This window comes from Haliotis cracherodii, unplaced genomic scaffold (genome assembly GCF_022045235.1).
Source record: "Haliotis cracherodii isolate W230 unplaced genomic scaffold, xgHalCrac1.p SCAF_11, whole genome shotgun sequence".
Taxonomy (NCBI): domain Eukaryota; kingdom Metazoa; phylum Mollusca; class Gastropoda; order Lepetellida; family Haliotidae; genus Haliotis; species Haliotis cracherodii.
In genome coordinates, this window is record NW_027266266.1 from 1,364,479 (window position 1) to 1,383,680 (window position 19,202).

General features: G+C 43.2%; 1 protein-coding gene and 1 pseudogene across 1 annotated transcript; one reads left to right on the plus strand and one right to left on the minus strand.

Moving 5' to 3' along the window:
• The first annotated feature begins 1,066 nt into the window (after positions 1-1,066).
• LOC139455193 (cytochrome P450 2F3-like) lies at positions 1,067-12,221 on the plus strand (annotated as a pseudogene).
• Positions 12,222-17,734: 5,513 nt separating this feature from the next.
• LOC139456003 (proteoglycan 4-like) lies at positions 17,735-19,093 on the minus strand. Its single transcript, XM_071237522.1, has 2 exons — positions 19,061-19,093; positions 17,735-18,166 (listed from the first exon to the last, which is right to left on the minus strand). Exons 1-2 carry the CDS (start codon positions 19,091-19,093, stop codon positions 17,735-17,737), a joined length of 465 nt encoding a protein of 154 aa, XP_071093623.1.
• Between the last annotated feature and the right edge of the window lie 109 nt (positions 19,094-19,202).

Genomic DNA, 19,202 nt, shown 5'->3' on the forward strand with positions numbered 1-19,202 from the left:
TATGAACAGTCCATTCACTTCACTCACAATCATCTACTACATTTCAGAGACAATCATCATCTCAGTCAGCGTCAAACCATCAGTTGTAAAAAAAAGGTAAAACCTGGAACAGAACCGTCTAAAAATTATCACAGTGGCAGACCCACAAAAGGATCTAAGAACCAGATACAACTATATAAAAAGTTAGTTTCTTCACATGTTTTACAGTGGAATTGTAGAGGACTGAAGACAGTTTTGAATTAATTACTGCTTTTAGTACAGGACTTAAAGCCATCAGCATCCTGTCTACAAGAAACCTGTCTAAAGCAGACAGATACTTTTAACCTACGTCATGATCAGTTCATTGCATACCATTCTCCTTTTTTCTCCTACCATACCTTTTTCTCCTCTGGTTGATAGGGCCATTGGGGATCCTCTACAATTCCACATACACGTAAACCATGGTTTTACACCCAATGTAAACAAGCTAGAAAAACTAAGAAAAAGGCAGAGAAATATTTTCTCCGCCACCCAACTGTCCACAATTTAAATAAATTTACACCTTTAAATGCAAAAGCTCGTCGTGTATTTAAACAAAATAAACGCTAGTCTTGGCAAAACTTATCAAAGCTTGGTGGAGTGTGAGATACAGACTTTGGTGGAGAGTGAGAGTGAGATAGTGATTTTGGTGGAGAGTGAGAGTGAGATAGTGATTTTGGTGGAGAGATACAGATTTGGTGGAGATTGAGATGGAGACTTTGTTGCTGTGTGACGATGGAGATTGGGGCCCAGTCAGACATGTTATATGGGTGTTAGTGTAGTAAACAGTGACCTCAGGCTTTGTAACAATAGTGAAAAATATATTGTACAAACGACGGCGTGGCCTGTGGCACGTGGCATGACAAAGCTGTGCCCACTTTGCACGAGACTGCCAGTTTTTCACCCCCCGCATGCGTCCCTCATATTGTTCCCACCAAATGTGATTAATAGTCCAAATTGATTGTTGAGTAACAAGTCGTTTGCTTGCATACAATAGTGGGAGGAGATCCAATCAAGTCATGCTGATGACCCTGGAAACAATTACCTGATGACAGTCGAAACAATTAGACCTACAACAAAGCACACATGTATTGAACTGCCCCCTCAGAGCGTGGACCTGTGTGTATATTACCATCTCACTAATGACATAGAGTACATATGGACGGGAACATTGGACAGTTTCACAACAGTTGTGGGTCAACATGGATGTCCTTGTGGTTGTGTTCCTCCTCCTCCTCGTCGTCTGTCTGCTCTACACTCAGGTTTCTAAACGTTCTCGGCTGCCCCCGGGGCCGTATGCAATTCCGTTCATTGGCAATCTGATTCAGTTGATGCTAAATCGGAAGAACCTGCAGCCGCTGCTTGAGCGCCTACACCAGCAGCACGGAAACGTGGTCCGCCTCTACCTCGGCAATACGCTTATGGTGGTGCTCAACGGCTTCGACGCCAACCACGAGGCGCTGGTCAAGAGAGGACTTTTGATGACGGGGAAGCCGCAAATATTGCCGGAACAGAGCAACACAGGTGAGTCACAGACACAGACGTATATCAGTGTTATCAAACGTATGTCAGTGCTGTCACACGTATGTCAGTGTTGTCACACGTATGTCAGTGTTGTCACACGTATGTCAGTGCTGTCACACGTATCTCAGTGTTGTCACACATATGTCAGTGCTGTCACACGTATCTCAGTGCTGTCACACGTGTCTCAGTGCTGCCACACGTATGCCAGTGCTGTCACACGTATCTCAGTGCTGTCACACGTGTGTCAGTGCTGTCACACATATGTCAGTGCTGTCACACATATGTCAGTGCTGTTGCGCGTATCTCAGTGCTGTCGCACGTGTGTCAGTGCCGCCACACGTATCTCAGTGCTGTCACACGTATGTTTGTGCTGTTGCGCGTATCTCAGTGCTGTCGCACGTATGTCAGTGCTGTCACACATATGTCAGTGCTGTCACACATATGTCTGTGCTGTTGCGCGTATCTCAGTGCTGTCGCACGTATGTCAGTGCTGTCACACGTATCTCAGTGCTGTTGCGCGTATCTCAGTGCTGTCGCACGTATGTCAGTGCTGTCACACGTATGTCTGTGCTGTTGCGCGTATCTCAGTGCTGTCACACGTCTCCAAGTGCTGGTGTATGTATCTCAGTGTTGTCACACGTATATCAGTGCTGTCACACATATGTCTGTGCTGTTGCACGTATCTCAGTGCTGTCACACGTATGTCAGTGCTGTCACACATATGTCTGTGCTGTTGCACGTATGTCAGTGCTGTCACACGTATCTCAGTGCTGTCACACGTGTGTCAGTGCTGTCACACATATGTCTGTGCTGTTGCACGTATCTCAGTGCTGTCACACGTATCTCAGTGCTGTCACACGTGTGTCAGTGCTGTCACACATATGTCAGTGCTGTCACACGTATGTTTGTGCTGTTGCGCGTATCTCAGTGCTGTCGCACGTATGTCAGTGCTGTCACACGTATCTCAGTGCTGTCACACGTATCTCAGTGCTGTCACACGTATCTCAGTGCTGTCACACGTGTGTCAGTGCTGTCACACATATGTCAGTGCTGTCACACGTATGTTTGTGCTGTTGCGCGTATCTCAGTGCTGTCGCACGTATGTCAGTGCCGCCACACGTATCTCAGTGCTGTCACACGTATGTTTGTGCTGTTGCGCGTATCTCAGTGCTGTCACACGTATCTCAGTGCTGTCACACGTGTGTCAGTGCTGTCACACATATGTCAGTGCTGTCGCACGTATGTCAGTGCTGTCACACGTGTCTCGCTGTTGTCACGCGTATCTCAGTGCTGTCACACGTGTCTCAGTGCTGCCACACGTATCTCAGTGCTGTCACACGTGTCTCAGTGCTGTCACACGTATGCCAGTGCTGTCACACGTATATCTGTGCTGTCACACGTGTCTCAGTGCTGCCACACGTATGTCAGTGCTGTCACACGTATGTCTGTGCTGTTGCACGTAACTCTGTACTGTCACACGTATCTCAGTGCTGTCACACATATGTCAGTGCTGTCACACATATGTCAGTGCTGTCACACGTATTTCAGTGCTGTCACACATATTTCAACTTTGTCACACATATCACAGCGTTGTCACTCATCATTAGCGTTGTCACACATATCTCAGCGTTGTCACACATTTATTAGCATTGTCTCCTTTATCTCAGAACTGACACATACTAGTATATTAGTATCTCAGCGTTGTCACACATATATCAGTGCCAACTTGTGATGTGCGTTTATTCTCTGCAGGTGTGATATTTAGCCACGGTACCCCATGGAGGAATGCGAGGAGACTCACTCTTCGAGGGCTCCGGGACTTCGGAATGGGGAAAGATGTTCTTGAACCTAACATGAAGGAAGAGATCAACTTTATCCTGGACAACCTATCTGCCAACGAAGGGCGTCCCATCAGTCTACGACCGTTCTTAACTCAGGCTGCTCTCAACGTATCAAGCAATTTAGTGTTCGGTCATAGGTGAGTCAGCAGTCCTCTGTTACCATGTGAAATACTCACACAGTCCTTTTCGTGTTTAGCATGTGTTGCACGCCCAGTCGCTGTCGTGTTTAGTATGTGTTGGACGTCCAGTCCCTGTCATGTTCAGCATGTGTTGCACGCTCAGTCCCTGTCGTGTTTAGCATGTGTTTCTCATCCAGTCCCTGTCGTGTTTAGTATATGTTGCACGCCCATTCCCTGTCGTGTTGAGCATGTGTTGCACGCTCAGTCCCTGTCGTGTTAAGAATGTGTTGCCCATCCAGTCCATGTCGTGTTGAGCATGTGTTAAACGTCATATCCCTTACGTGTTTTGCATGTGTTGCACGCCCAGTCGCTGTCGTGTGTAGCATTTATTTAGTGCACGCCCAGTTTGTGGGGCACCTCTACATGACATACCATGACGTGTGTCAGTTTCGTGTTTCTCGGATCATATGAAGCATGTGGCATATTTACAGTGATATACGACGCACAGTCAGGAACCTTGATGGAACACCACGGAATGTCTTGCAAGGTTTCTGCAGTGTTTTTGTGACATGATTTATCGAACTTTAAAAAACTAATGTTTGAAGGGACCCTCCTGATAACAGCCCTCATCGTTCTCACCTACAGTGCATGTTTACAGGTTTGAATACAACAATGGCAAGTTTCAGACCATCTTTGATTTCCTGGTACGAATGTTTGCAACTGCTGAAAATTGGAAACTCACCTTTATGGCGTTTCCGCTGTTGCGCAATTTGCCATCCATCAGGGAGGTAAGTCAGGTGATGAGTGGTGACTGTGACGGTGACGGTGACGGTGACGGTGACGGTGACGGTGACGGTGACTAGTGTCTAATGTATCTCAGCAGTGTCAAATGTATCTCAGCAGTGTCTAATGTATCTCAGCAGTGTCTAATGTATCTCAGCAGTGTCTAATGTATTTCAGCAGTGTCTAATGTATCTCAGCAGTGTCTAAGGTATCTCAGCAGTGTCTTATGTATCTCAGTAATGTCTTATGTATCTCAGCAGTGTCTTATGTATCTCTGCAGTGTCTAATGTATCTCTGCAGTGTCTTATGTATCTCAGCAGTGTCTCATGTATCTCTGCAGTGTCTAATGTATCTCAGCAGTGTCTCATGTATCTCAGCAGTGTCTAATGTATCTCAGCAGTGTCTAATGTATCTCAGCAGTGTCTTATGTATCTCAGCAGTGTCTTATGTATCTCAGCAGTGTTTAATGTATCTCAGCAGTGTCTAATGTATCTCAATAATGTCTCATGTATCTCAGCAGTGTCTAATGTATCTCAGCAGTGTCTAATGTATCTCAGCAGTGTCTAATGTATCTCAATAGTGCATTATATATCTCAGTAGTGCATTATATATCTCAGTAGTGTCTTATGTATCTAAGTAGTGTCTTAGGTATGTCAGTAGAGTCTTATATATCTCAGTAGTGTTTTATGTATCCCAGTAGAGTCTTATGTACCTCAGTCATGTCTTATGTATCTCAGTAGTGTCCCATGTATCTCAGTAGTGTTTAATGTATCTCAGTAGAGTCTTATGTATCTCAGCAGTGTCTAATGTATCTCAATAGTGCATTATATATCTCAGTAGTGTTTTATGTATCTAAGTAGTGTCTTAGGTATCTCAGTAGTGTCCTATGTATCTCAGTAGCGTTTAATACATCTCAGTAGTGTCTTTTGTATCACAGTAGTGTTTAGGGGCAGTCGTGTAGCCTAGTGGTTAAAGCGTTCGCTCATCACGCCGAAGACCCGGGTTCGATTCCCGACATGGGTACAATGTGTGAAGCCCATTTCTGTTGACCCCCGCCTTGATATTGCTGGAATATTGCTAAAAGCGACGTAAAACCATACTCACTCACTCACTCACTCTTATTTATATCAGTAGAGCCTTGTTAATCTCAGTACTGCCGTGTGTATCTGAATAGTGTTTAATGTATATCAACAGTGTCATTATCTTAGTAATGTCTTCTATATCTCAGTAATGTCTCATGTATCTCATGTGTTTTTGACGTATCTCAGTGATGCCTTAGGTATCACAGAAGTGTAAAATGTATCTCAACTATTGTTCGCTTGTTTCAGAATGTACACGAGTTTATACATGGCTTCATGAACATGTTCATCATCGTGAAGAATGCCGCCAAGGAACGCGAGTCAACCTTCCACTGCCCGGACGTCAGAGATTTCCTTGATATGAGTGTAAATAAAAAAAAGGAGAACTTACTGCCTTATAGTGAGTATACCTCCCGTCATATACATCTCTTTGTATTGGAGTGGTCGCCTTCTGTCGTTGCCATCTCGGTTGACCTGCCCCACCGCGCAAGTCCTTTGGTGTCCATAGTGGGATATAGATGTATTGGAGTGGTCGCCTTCTGTCGTTGTCATCTCGGTTGACCTGCCCCACCGTGCAAGTCCTCATGTGTCAATATATAGTGGGATATAGATGTATTGGGAAATAGATGTATTGGAGTGGTCGACTTCTGTCGTTGCCATCACGGTTGACCTACCCCACCGTGCAAGTCCTCATGTGTCAATAGCTGGATATAGATCTTCACTAAACTGCGATAATAACAAACTTAAAGGGACCACAAAATGTAGTTCGTAATAGCACGTAGTTCGTTATAAGCACGTTTACATCATAATTACAGCAAATGGACGGGGGCAAAAACAGTTCGTTATATCATCCGTCAGTTCGTTATAAGCGTGTTCGTTGTAGACGTAGTTTACTTATTGGGAATTTAGTATTGCTTAAGCTGATACTCGTAGAATATATGTTAGTGTGACCTTCGCTTCGGCAGCTCTCCGGGGTCTACGACATACAGCGTCTTTAACAGCAAGTCTTGTTTTACCTGAGCCCGGGAAGGGGTGTGGCCTTTACATGCCTATACAAATGAGTGATGGATTCCGTCTGATTTTAAGATAGCCGAACTTGAATCATGAGATGGCTTTCATCAGTGTGGCTTTTTTGAGGACTTGAGTTGAACTTTGTAAAGCCCACTGCCGACTTTACTTGCGCCCCTCCGGGTTAGATGTGGAGGGTCAATGTGGGCTTGGATTTTGCGTTGTCGCTGTGTTGTCCAGTGCTGGCTTCACCAGTGTGTCTGTCTGATCATTTCCGTGAATGATTGCCCCGCATATATAGTTTCTATATTTGTATAGATTGTTGGTTGTATTTGGTATAGAGTTTGAGTTTCTGCCGCTTATTGTTTGGAGTTTCAATTGGTGTTAAAGTTAATATATTTTGTCTTATAGTGAACATCGCATGTCTGGGGAGTAACGTTCTGTGTTCTGTTGTGCTTCTAGGGGAGTCTGTTCCCATCCTAATGGACGTATTGGTGGGATCTGTCGGGACGTTTCCGGGAACCTTGGACTGGTTCTTTCTCTACATGGTGCGGAATCCTGTTGCGCAGTCTCGATGTCAGGAGCAGATTGATCTGGTGAGCGAGATGGTCATTAAGATACTTTGATAACCTTCACAAATTATGCTGATCTTTCGAAACGCGCAAGTCCCTCAACAGTTAAGTGATCTGCACCCATTACTTACATAAATGTGTATACAGCCGTCTGACGAGTGAGTGAGTTAAAATTTAAAGTCACATCGGCAGTATTTCAGCCCTATCGTGACGTTAAAAGGTTATACATAATAAATACCTTCTTATGAGCACTTGGGATACACACGTCTTCGTGACGCCAGTGAGAGCTCTGATCAAAACGCATCACTACCTCTCCATAGTGTAAAATCATTGCGTCATTAACCTTTGCTACAACCGGGTCCTGTCTTGTAATGCCCTTGTGTTTCAATACGTTAAGGGCTATACACTCGCGGTGCCTGCAGTGTAGATGGCCCCCTGAAGCGGTACGTGGTGCGCGTCTCCATCTGCCTGTAGTGTAGATGTCCCCCTGAAGCGGTACGTGGTGCGTGTCTCCATCTGCTTGTTTACACGGAGGACACACTAATCCGAGGCAATGATCATCAACGATTGCACTCAATCGTCAACTATTGTTGATGTTATATGCTTAGTCAGTTGGAAATATGAAGGTGTATGTAGGTGTACTGGTTGCTACACCAGTGTGTTAACCCTAACGACCAAACTGTAGGTGTATTGGTTGCTACACCAATGTGTTAACCCTAACGACCAAATTGTAGGTGTATTGGTTGCTACACCAATGTGTTAACCCTAACGACCAAATTGTAGGTGTATTGGTTGCTACACCAATGTGTTAACCCTAACGACCAGACTGTAGGTGTATTGGTTGCTACACCAATGTGTTAACCCTAACGACCAGACTGTAGGTGTATTGGTTGCTACACCAATGTGTTAACCCTAACGACCAGACTGTAGGTGTATTGGTTGCTACACCAATGTGTTAACCCTAACGACCAAATTGTAGGTGTATTGGTTGCTACACCAATGTGTTAACCCTAACGACCAGACTGTAGGTGTATTGGTTGCTACATCAATGTGTTAACCCTAACGACCAAATTGTAGGTGTATTGGTTGCTACATCAATGTGTTAACCCTAACGACCAGACTGTAGGTGTATTGGTTGCTACATCAATGTGTTAACCCTAACGACCAAAATGTAAGTATATTGGTTGCTACACCAATGTGTTAACCCTAACGACCAGACTCTGGTTATATTAGTTGCTACACCAATGTGTTAACCCTAACGACCAAACTGTGGGTATATTGGTTGCTACACCAATGTGTTAAACCTAACGACCAGACTGTAGGTGTATTGGTTGCTACATCAATGTGTTAACCCTAACGACCAAATTGTAGGTGTATTGGTTGCTACATCAATGTGTTAACCCTAACGACCAGACTGTAGGTGTATTGGTTGCTACATCAATGTGTTAACCCTAACGACCAAAATGTAAGTATATTGGTTGCTACACCAATGTGTTAACCCTAACGACCAGACTCTGGTTATATTAGTTGCTACACCAATGTGTTAACCCTAACGACCAAACTATGGGTATATTAGTTGCTACACCAATGTGTTAACCCTAACGACCAAACTATGGGTATATTAGTTGCTACACCAATGTGTTAACCCTAACACTAATTTCTTATCCAACTTCTAATGGCTATCAGACGTTGTGGGTATATTGGTTGATACAAACGACCATAGTATTGAGTATTGATGTGAGTACTGATGCACCTCTCAAAGCATCTGTGGAACGCTATCAGTCTGTCTCACAGCCGATCTTAGCATTCAAAGCTTCAATCCGTGTGACTACATCTGCTGTTTACAGGAGATCGGCAAAGGTCGGTACGTGACATTGGCAGACCGACCCCGCCTGCCCTATGTGGAAGCAACGATAGCCGAGGTGCAGAGACTGGCAAGTGTTGGTAGGTTATACAAAGTACTCACTGTTCCCTGCTGACTGGGCCGCGTTTATTGAGACTCGAGTCCAGTTTGAAAGACCCGAAGCCGCCTCCGTGGTCTTGTGGTAGAGCGTCCGCCCGGAGAGCGGAAGGTCCGGCGTTCGATCCCCGGCCGCGTCATACCAAAAGACGTTAAAAGATGGTACTTGTTGTTACCCTGTCTGGCGCTCGACATTAAGGGGCTAAAACAAGGACTGGTCGGCTCGGAGTCAGTATACTGTCAGTCAGACTGAGTGGGGTATTCATGTTAAAACTGCAGCATGGTATCTCAGTGAGCAGCCACACACACACACACACACACACACACACAAACATGCATGCACGTCGCTATATAAGTGCAATAATCTTGGACGCGACGTTAAACCCCATTTCACCTCACCTGAAAGACCCGAGTACTCAGCCAAGGGAGATAACTCTCATTTGGTCGACTTTCAATAAGTTAATAGGAATGTATCTTCATGTAACTTTCTTTTTCATGAGTAATCAATTAAATCAAATAAAAGTGTCTATAGCTTTACTGTTAGTTGTTTTTCGAAACAATAAACTTATTTACAACCATTTCATAAGGATATTTACAGGTTTAAGGGATAACTTAGAAGTTGACGGATGACAAGGTGGACACAGTTTTTTTTATGGATAACAACAGTTTTAATGAAGTTGTTATCCATACAAAAGTGTCTACCTTGTACTTTATTTCATGTTTAAAAGGGATGTTTTACGAAACTATTAAACTGTCGCAAGCAGTAGACCTATCCATTATAAATTAGCGTCGTAACATTGATCATTATTAATTCAATATTTTCATGAGATATTTATAACCGGACATCACTTTATTGAATATTAACATTGTGTTACTGTATCTCATTCTAATTATTTCTTCAAATGTCGAGAAAACGTTTTATAGAAGTCAACTATAAATTTACAAGCCGAGAAATCTTTCAATGTGTGAAAATTGGTGATAACATTGAAAATGTTGCTTTTAACAAATATCACGTGAGGAATATTTTTTCAACCTGAACATGGCGTGATTTATATTGTTGACAATTCTTATTTCAATGAAGCTTCTGCGAATCAGCACACAAATTTCAAAGGTATTTTATTTGATACGCGGTTTTCTTAGTGATCTATGATGTCATTGCGACTCTTTCATTTTGTATACGATAGGACAATTGCCAATTTTATTGAACAGATGTATAATCGGCACGAGCCGAGTCTTACCCCTCGGGGACTCGAGTCCAAATTTTTAGACCCGTTGAAGCCCTCCTGCTGACCCATGGAAGGCTCAATCTTTCCCATTGACGTGTTGACAATCTTTCCCATTAAAGTGTTGACAGTTCTTCCCAATAAAATGTTGACACTTTTTCCAATTAAAGTGTAAACAATCTTTCCCATTAAATTGTTTCAAATACAATTTTATTTTATTAATAGTTATAAATCTTGAGCTTACTTACTTTTTTTCCAAGTAATAATAATTAAGATGTGATGTGTACTGAATTAAAATCATAGATCGGAAAAGATCTCTATTTTACATTTGGGACAGACAAACAGACATTTTATTCAGTATAAGGCCACTGCCCTAAATGCATTAGCATAGTAGAGATATAACCATCTGCACAGGATAGTTATATATAATACATACAGAAGTAGATGTGTATTTATATTAAATTTAAGGAAGAATATTTCTTATTTGATTTACCTTCATGGGGAATACAGGGCGGTCGGGTAGCAAGGTGGTTAAAGCGTTCTCTCGGCACGCGGAAACGTAGGTTTGATTCTGGACATGGGTCCAATATGTAAATCCAATTTCTGGTGTCACCTTCTCTCTACGGCGTTGACTTTGCCGCATCAGGTAAATTGTCAAAGAGTTTCTGCTTTTGTTTGTATTTGTCAGGTGTATCAATACACTCCTTGTCTTGCATTCAGCCTCCTTTACAATGCGCAAGAATCTGGAGGCGACGACAATCAGTGGCTACACAATTCCCAAAGACACAATAGTCATGTGCAATCTCCGGTCCTGCCACACAGACGCCAAGTACTGGCCAGACCCCGACACGTTCAGGCCAGAGCGCTTCCTTGACTCAGAGGGACGCTTCTCCAGGAAACATCCAGCGTTTGTTCCCTTCTCAGCAGGTGGGAAATCCCCTTGACAGCGCAGCTTTCTCAGACAATTTATCAGGGTACATCTATCAATGTCAGTAGGTGGGGAATCCCCTTGATAGCACAGCTTTCTTAGTCAAGGTCTCATGGGACATCTATCAATGTCAGCAAGGTGGGGAATCCCCTTGATAGCACAGCTTTCTTAGACATGGTCCCAAGGTCACCTATCAATGTCAGCAAGGTGGGAATCCCCTTGATAGCACAGCTTTCTTAGACATGGTCCCAAGGTACACCTATCACTGTCAGCAAGGTTGGGAATCCCCTTGATAGCACAGCTTTCTTAGACAAGGTCTCAGGGTACATCTATCAATGTCAGTAAGGTGGGGAATCCCCTTGATAGCACAGCTTTCTTAGACAAGGTCCCAGGGTACATCTATCAATGTCAGCAAGGTGGGGAATCCCCTTGATAGCACAGCTTTCTTAGACAAGGTCTCAGGGTACATCTATCAATGTCAGCAAGGTGGGGAATCCCCTTGATAGCACAGTTTTCATGCTCACAGGCAGTAGGTTCTCATGTCACATCTCCTCAATGCTGACATATTGATGGTGGGGAATCCAGCTACCTGTTAATAGCACTGTTGCTGTGACCCATGTAAGATTATCTAACACTTGTTCAGACACATGTACCATCCTCTACCTGTTGTTCAGACCCATGTCAGATCATCTACCTGTTGTTCGGACCCATGTAAGCTCATTTATCTGTTGTTCAGATACATGTGTAGATCCTCTACCTGTTGTTCAGACTCATATCAGATCATCTACATGTTGTTCAGATCCATGTAAGCTCATCTACCTGTTGTTCAGACCCATGTTAGATCATCTACCTGTTGTTCAGATACATGTAAGATCCTCTACCTGTTGTTCAGATACATGTAAGATCCTCTACCTGTTGTTCAGACCCATGTCAGACCATCTATATGTTGTTGTAATCCATATAAGATCCATGTAAGTTGTTATTTTACAGGTCCGCGTCAGTGTGTTGGGGAGATCTTAGCCAAGGACCAGCTCTTGATCTTCACGGTGACCCTGCTGCAACACTTCAAGTTCTCGAGGCCGGAAGGGGAGTGTTTGGACGACCAGCAGACTTTTATGTCGGCTCGATGCGCCAAGCCATACAAGGTGATTGCCACCAAGAGATAGTTCCTCGACCTCATAGACGTTGATAATAAAACACAACCATACTGATATCGTGACATTAAATAAAATCCTATCTGAATTGTGATGCTTTTTTCTTGACAGATGCTGGAATATCTTTGGCTTGATTTCAATCTTATAAATTAAATTATTCTATATCAAAATTAAGTTCCGTGGTTAAGAAAAGTATTTAGTATATACGAGAGCTGGTCATATAGTTGTAACACTAAGAAATAAAACCAACAATAGTGAAAGTGTTATTATTAACTTTATTTTTCAACATAATCTCCCTGCTTTGCAATACACTTCTCATATCGATAGTGAAGTTTCTAAATTCCAGTCAAGAAGTTTTTTTAAGCCATCCTGAAAAACCCATTCACGGCAACTTTGAGGACAGCGTTGTGGTCACAGCGCTTTCCACGAAGGTGTTCTTTCAGTTTAGGAAACAGGTGGCAATCACTTGGTGCCAGGTCTGGCGAGTATTAAGGGTCAGGAACCGCTTCAAACCCACATTGTCGCACAGCAGCCTTTTCAAGTCGAGAGGTGTGAGAAGAGGTATTGTCACGAAGTGGTATAATTCCAACAGTCAGAATTCCTCGCCGATTTCTTTGATAGAGTCTCTCTGGCGATGAAACTGTTATCAAGCTGGGGTTGTTATCCATAAAGTTTTACATTTTATTGCTTTTTCTGCAACTTCCAGAATGCAAATCAGTCAATTAATTCAGGTTCTGTCGAAACTGTACTTTGGAAAGCTAAGCTCTACGTATAAATGACGATTGTTATAATGATTCACCAAGCTGCCATACACCGCATGGTTGTGACGTTTGTCCATACACCGCTCTGTGGTCAGTCAATTGTCCCACAAAGTTAAGTGTGGTTTTACAAAATCATCAGCAGTATCAATTTGATAGGACAGCCTCATGTAAGCGTGGACGTCTTCGACTTCACGCGAACCTTGCAAGCACGGGAAGGTGTTGGTAGATCAAATGAACATCTAACCCACGCTGTCTCTTTGATTAAACTGTAAACTGCGCATGCCCACATATGTGTTATATAACCTGACTGCTACCCCAGGTTTTCCCTGTTAATGGCTGATACTGGCAGACCGCCCCCTGGTGAAGTGACTTGATGTTGCCCTGTCTGGCGCTCGTCTTAGGCGGGATTAAACAAGGACTGGTCGGCTTGGAGTGACCACTGTAATGTGTATTTCAGTGACCACTGTGATGTTATAACTATTACGAATATCCTACGTCTATTAAATCATAGCCACAAATTCCCATTTTGGCAATAATCACACTATAAAAGCTTAAGATTTTTCAACAGACGTCGCCTCCACTGGCAATTTTCCCAATAGTTTTGAGGTGGACCCCATCCTTTGTTTATCTGCCTGTGTGTGTTGGATCAACAAGCAAAATTTCTTGTTCATCAATCCCAACACTTATCGGATAATAATTCACAGCTAGTCAAGACCTAGAAGATTACAGCTGACAACCTGCGATCGTCATAGGATTATAGCAGACAACCTACGATCGTCAAGCTTGCTGATAACGGTACAGGAGAAAGATCGTTAATGTAGGTAGGTAGATTTAGTTAACGTACTGTGCGGTATGGATTCCTCCCTTCTACCGTCATCGGGGGTCTGCTCGGGGTGTGGAATTGATCAAGCAATCGGAGACCCTCACCCTAGATTTAGTACTTGTGGAAAGAACATGTGCATTCCAAGATCAAGATACACGCATTGAAATGACATATCAAAGGAGAAAATTCTCAAGCTCTGTAACGCCCTAAATTGTCCGAACTCCAAGAGGAGGACCAGATCATCGGACAAAAAAAATAATTCTGCATCGCTTTCACCTAAAACCAAAACTGAATCTAAATCAAATATAGAAAGATGTTATCTCTCACGTGAACTGACTTCCTCAGTGAAACACACGGGCAGCAAAGGATGATGTATAAAGAGAACCCCTTTTTTTTATTGTTGAGGTAAAATCACGTTACTCAACCCACCCGCACAAAACAACGGATCAGGCAAACAACTCTGGTCTTGGGACCGCAGCCTAATGCTCGGATGCTATGGGTAGTTTGGTCACTCATGGTTTTAAAGAAGCATCTGAGCCCAAACCTATTCCGTTCTCCCCCTTGAGTATGAGTGAATGGTCTCAATCATTGACCACAACCATGACCGAAATGTTTGACAAACGCTTCCAGGCTATATTACAGGATATAAATGAGCTAAAACAAAATGCAAATCTGAAGGATACGACCAGATCTAGATCACATGATGGTAAACAAAAGTCCCCCATACACGTCACAGGTCAGAAAGTTCACAGGACCAAAGACGCGTTGTATCTATGGAGAGTAGTCACTATAGCCCTACCTCACCCCGTGCTTCTCGGGAAGAGAAACATGTATCACGGGAGTCTCACAAAATTGGGTAAAATAGTGCTAAAGGTTCCCAGGACAAAAAGCGTGCTCCCTCAGCCACAGTCACATGTACGAACTGTGTCTATAGCTCGGGCAGTTATGAATCATCTAGCTATTACAGTTATGCAGCACAATCCTCGTGCAGCTCGAGCCGGGAGTCGTGGCAGAGTGATAAGCATGTACAACGTGATACCATCTCAACCCAGTGGAAAGTGCCAGGGGGTTGGTACCCAGAGGATTTTACGGGTTCTTCTCATGAGAAATCTAATAGTACACTCACGTTCAAACCAAACGACTACTCATTTAAAGATATTGTTTATGAATTCTATCAGTTCATCCCATCTGTCAAACCACCTCTGCTTATTGAACGGGCGGCTTATGAAAATCCTGTAGAAAAGAGGGAAGGTTTTTATTCATTACTTTATCCGTCATTCACTTCACAATGCGACGACGTGGTCGCAATAATGAATTCGAAATTAATCGTTCTACCAGCAGGGAGACAATGCTATAAAAACTCACAATTGTCCGTTCCCCACATCTCCTACCATTCGTGAGGAATAGTTTGATCTGGCCAGACACCCTAATATGAGGGTGAATGTTGAGATGAACAAATTCAGGAATTCAATGTTAATAAGCAGATGATAAACGTAAACACGTATATGAACTGGTTTGCAGCAGACATGTACTTCCACCTGTTAACTTTGAGGAATTTAAAGGCCAACCTTATGACTCGTAATTGAAATGAACTTGGAACAAGTTGGTTTCATTCATAGTGCGCTCGATAGCTTTCTGAAGATGCACAGGTCCGCAATTCCCGGTTACTGAACGAAATCATCTTATTCAACAGGTAGAACACAATATCTCAGATCTACTAAGACGAAGTTTGATGTCTTAGTCGATATTGGCCCCCAGTTCTTCAACGGCAAACTAACTTCTGTGATTGATGAAAGTTTATGCACCACTAGTCAGAGATTCAAAAACTCTAGTATCTCCTTGGCATCGAAGTTCAATGAATTTAGAGGTAGAATTCGTGACACTCTACATCCAAGAACCTCTCAGCCAAACCCTGTCGACAGTGCTATGTTACGGGACCTCCATTACCGATTACCAAAATTCATCTTAACGCCTATCGCAGGACCAGTCGGCGGTCGTCTGTCACTACGACGAAAATTGGAAGTCAATGACGGACTACCCTTAGCCAATTTGAAGCGGTAAAAAGAGGGTACAAACTCCTTTTTCAACAGCGTCCGGAGCTTGTAGTCAACCCCAAAGGACGACGTTTTCATCTAGTACGAGCCAAGTCTGCGGCCGCAAGTTTGGCTATACGAGAACTCCTAGACAAAGGGGCCATCAGCGTCTTACAGACGTCATACACTACAAGAGACGTTTACTCTCCAGGTTTTCTTGTCCACAAAAAGAACTCTTCAAAGATGTATATGATAATAGACCTAAAGGTACTCAACAGAGAATACCTAGTACGTCCTCAAAAGTTTCAAATGGAATCAGTAAAAAAGTTACGTAATTCTCTCAGACTAGGTGATTGGCTTGTCAGTCTGGACTTACAGGTTGCCTATTCACCCGATTTTTGGACCCTACCTATGCTTTGCAGTAAACAGTCTAAGGTTCGAATTCAACGTGCTTCCATTCGGAATATCAATAGCACCATGGCTTTTAACACGGATTATCACCCCCATCATCGGCTTGGCTCATCTAAATCTTGTAAGACTCCACAGACAAACCTTTTATCAGAAAAGGGCATTACTAAGGCTACTGTGGATGAATGGCTTCAGGCCACTATATCTGACAGTTATCGTGAAGCCCGGCTCTCAACACTAAAATGGGGAAGTTGCAAAGCTCATGAAATTCGTGAACTAGCAAAAAGTCTGGCCTCATGGAATTCAGTTGCCATCGAACAAGTGGTATCAAGCTCCCAAAGGAGATCCTACAATACTTTTACTAACTTCTACCTACGAGACGTACAACACGATTTAGAGGGACTATACTCCCTAGGCCCATTGGTGGCTGCCCAGCCTATAGTCACAAATTTAGCGTGTCATGATGTTGATGGAGGTGACGCTGTGCCTGTGAAACAACATCCCTACCAGATGAATCCAATCAAGCTTGAAACTCTAAAGAAGGAAGTTAAATACATGCCAGACAATGACAGCCAGGGTTTCGAAGCCTACATTGGTGATGTCATCAATCATTCTATGGAATGGGATGAACACCTGAAGAGGATCCATGCCTTCTTCGAGAGACTCACTGAAGTCACTTTAAATCTAGTGAAAAGTGCATTTGCACAGGCACATGGGCAATTTTCAGGTCATATCACGGGTCAAGGTTAGGTACAGCCTGTACAAGCAAAAGTGGAAGCTATTTCAAAATTCAAAATTCTACAAAACAAAAAGGAGATTTCGGAGTATGGCTGGTTACTACCGTAAATCTTGTCAAAATGCCTCACATGTGGTAGCTCCTCTCACTAATTTGCAAGGCAAAAATATGAAATTTGTTTGGGAAAGCAATTGTCAGGCTGCTTTTGAGAAACATAAAGCCATTCTCGTGACTTCTCCTGTTCTCCAAGCATCAAACTTTGAAAACAAATTTAAATACAGTCAAGTCCAGTTAATCCGACATCAATGGTTGCATATGATTATGTCGGATTAACGAAATTTAGTAGTATCAACTTGTATCTGATCTTAATAAGATTGAGGTAATCTAAGCATGTGAATTATACTGTTTTCTTTCTTTAAAGCATTAAATGTTTGTTGTTAAGCAAGTTTCTCTCTGCTACCGTTGTAATATGCAGCTACCAGCCGATTCGTCTCGCATCAAAACACGGGCTGTGTACTCGCGGGCAGATGACCACGGAATACGCTTATCACTGTGTCAGATTAACGAGACTGATTAATGAGTGATTTCAGTAATTCGTTGCAAATAAGGTGTGTCGGAGTCGGAGTGCGAGAGTGTTGGATTAACAGGTCTTAAATAGCACTGATTTTATCGGTTCCCAACATTAGTGTCGGATAAAGCCGATTGTCGGATTAATGAGTGTCGGATTAATCAGACTTGAGTGTAAGCAGTTGATGCTAGTGACATTAGTCCTGGAGCGTCCTGTAGCGGAGTCGTCCTGTTGTGGAGTCGTCCTGTTGTGGAGTCGTCCTGTTGCGGAGTCGTCCTGTTGTGGAGTCGTCCTGTTGTGGAGCCGTCCTGTTGTGGAGCCGTCCTGTTGTAGAGTCGGCCTGTTGTGGAGTCGGCCTGTTGTGGAGCCGTCCTGTTGTGGAGTCGTCCTGTTTCGGAGTCGTCCTGTTGCGGAGTCGTCCTGTTGTGGAGTCGTCCTGTTGTGGAGCCGTCCTGTTGTGGAGTCGTCCTGTTGTGGAGCCGTCCTGTTGCGGAGCCGTCCTGTTGTGGAGTCGTCCTGTTGCGGAGTCGTCCTGTTGTGGAGTCGTCCTGTTGTGGAGCCGTCCTGTTGTGGAGTCGTCCTGTTGTGGAGCCGTCCTGTTGTGGAGTCGTCCTGTTGTGGAGTCGTCCTGTTGCAGGAAAATGCATCAGGCTTTGATCATCCTGTTATTATTTAAGAAAATTTGACAAACTTCAGAGAAATTATGCCACCATTGAAAAAGAAACTCTTGCAACAATTTGAAGTGGACTTGGCTACTACTTTGTTTCCTATTTAAGTGTTCACTGATAACGATCCACTGACATTTCTTCGTAAAATTAAGAGCAAAAACCAACACCTTGTGTGTCGAATATCACAGGCTGATTAATCTGTGGCTTTGATTTATGGTTTGGAGTTTCTATGCAGTTGTGATATTCTCCACTGTGGTATGGATCGTAAGATACCATGAAACATGAAACACCTAATCAACACTTCATTGAATTCAACTGTGAATTCCTTTGAAATTCTCACAATGTGTCCGCAATATGCCTCTAATGTTACGAAATAATGCATGCTGTTTTCATAGTTTGTAACTAGGGTCACGACATATCAACATCCAATCTGATTAGAAGAAATATATATTTCACTAACGAAGAGGTGTTGTGTGATTCAATTTAGACTAAGTCACAGAAAGGTTAAATAAATGTTACCACCGAATTTGGTGACCAGAGTTTAGACCGCACAAAAATAGAGGTACTTGTGTTATCAATAAAACACTGAACGATAAGTGGTGTGATTTCTTACTGCAAAGTTGGTCCCCCATCAAGTTGGAAATCATGCATCTTAATGACCTGGTCTAATGATAAAGAGTAAACAAAGGATATATAATAATACGGTTATAATATTGGAAGCGTATAAAGTAACTGAAACCAGCAGCCACGAGAAAGACCAGAGGTTCTTTTGTTTGAGCCATTGGCCAAGTAAACAAACTGGTCAACGTGGTCAGTCTGACCTTACACTATGAGGGAACTATTTCAAACGTTACGTCTAGCCTGTCGTAACAGGACTGGGTGGTCATCGCATCGCAGTTGCGTGGATCGATGCCAATGATGTCAACCACTCGATTATTTCCAGACCGCCGACATACAGCTGGAATATTGCTGAGTGCGGTTACACAACAAAGAAAG

Coding starts and splice junctions, on each gene's coding strand:
- LOC139456003 (XM_071237522.1), bottom strand. CDS start 19,093: ATGACCACCCAGTCCTGTTACGACAGGCTAGAC. Junction 18,167..19,060: donor CCTGTTACGACAGGCTAGAC/GTAACGTTTGAA, acceptor TTCCTGCAACAG/GACGACTCCACAACAGGACG.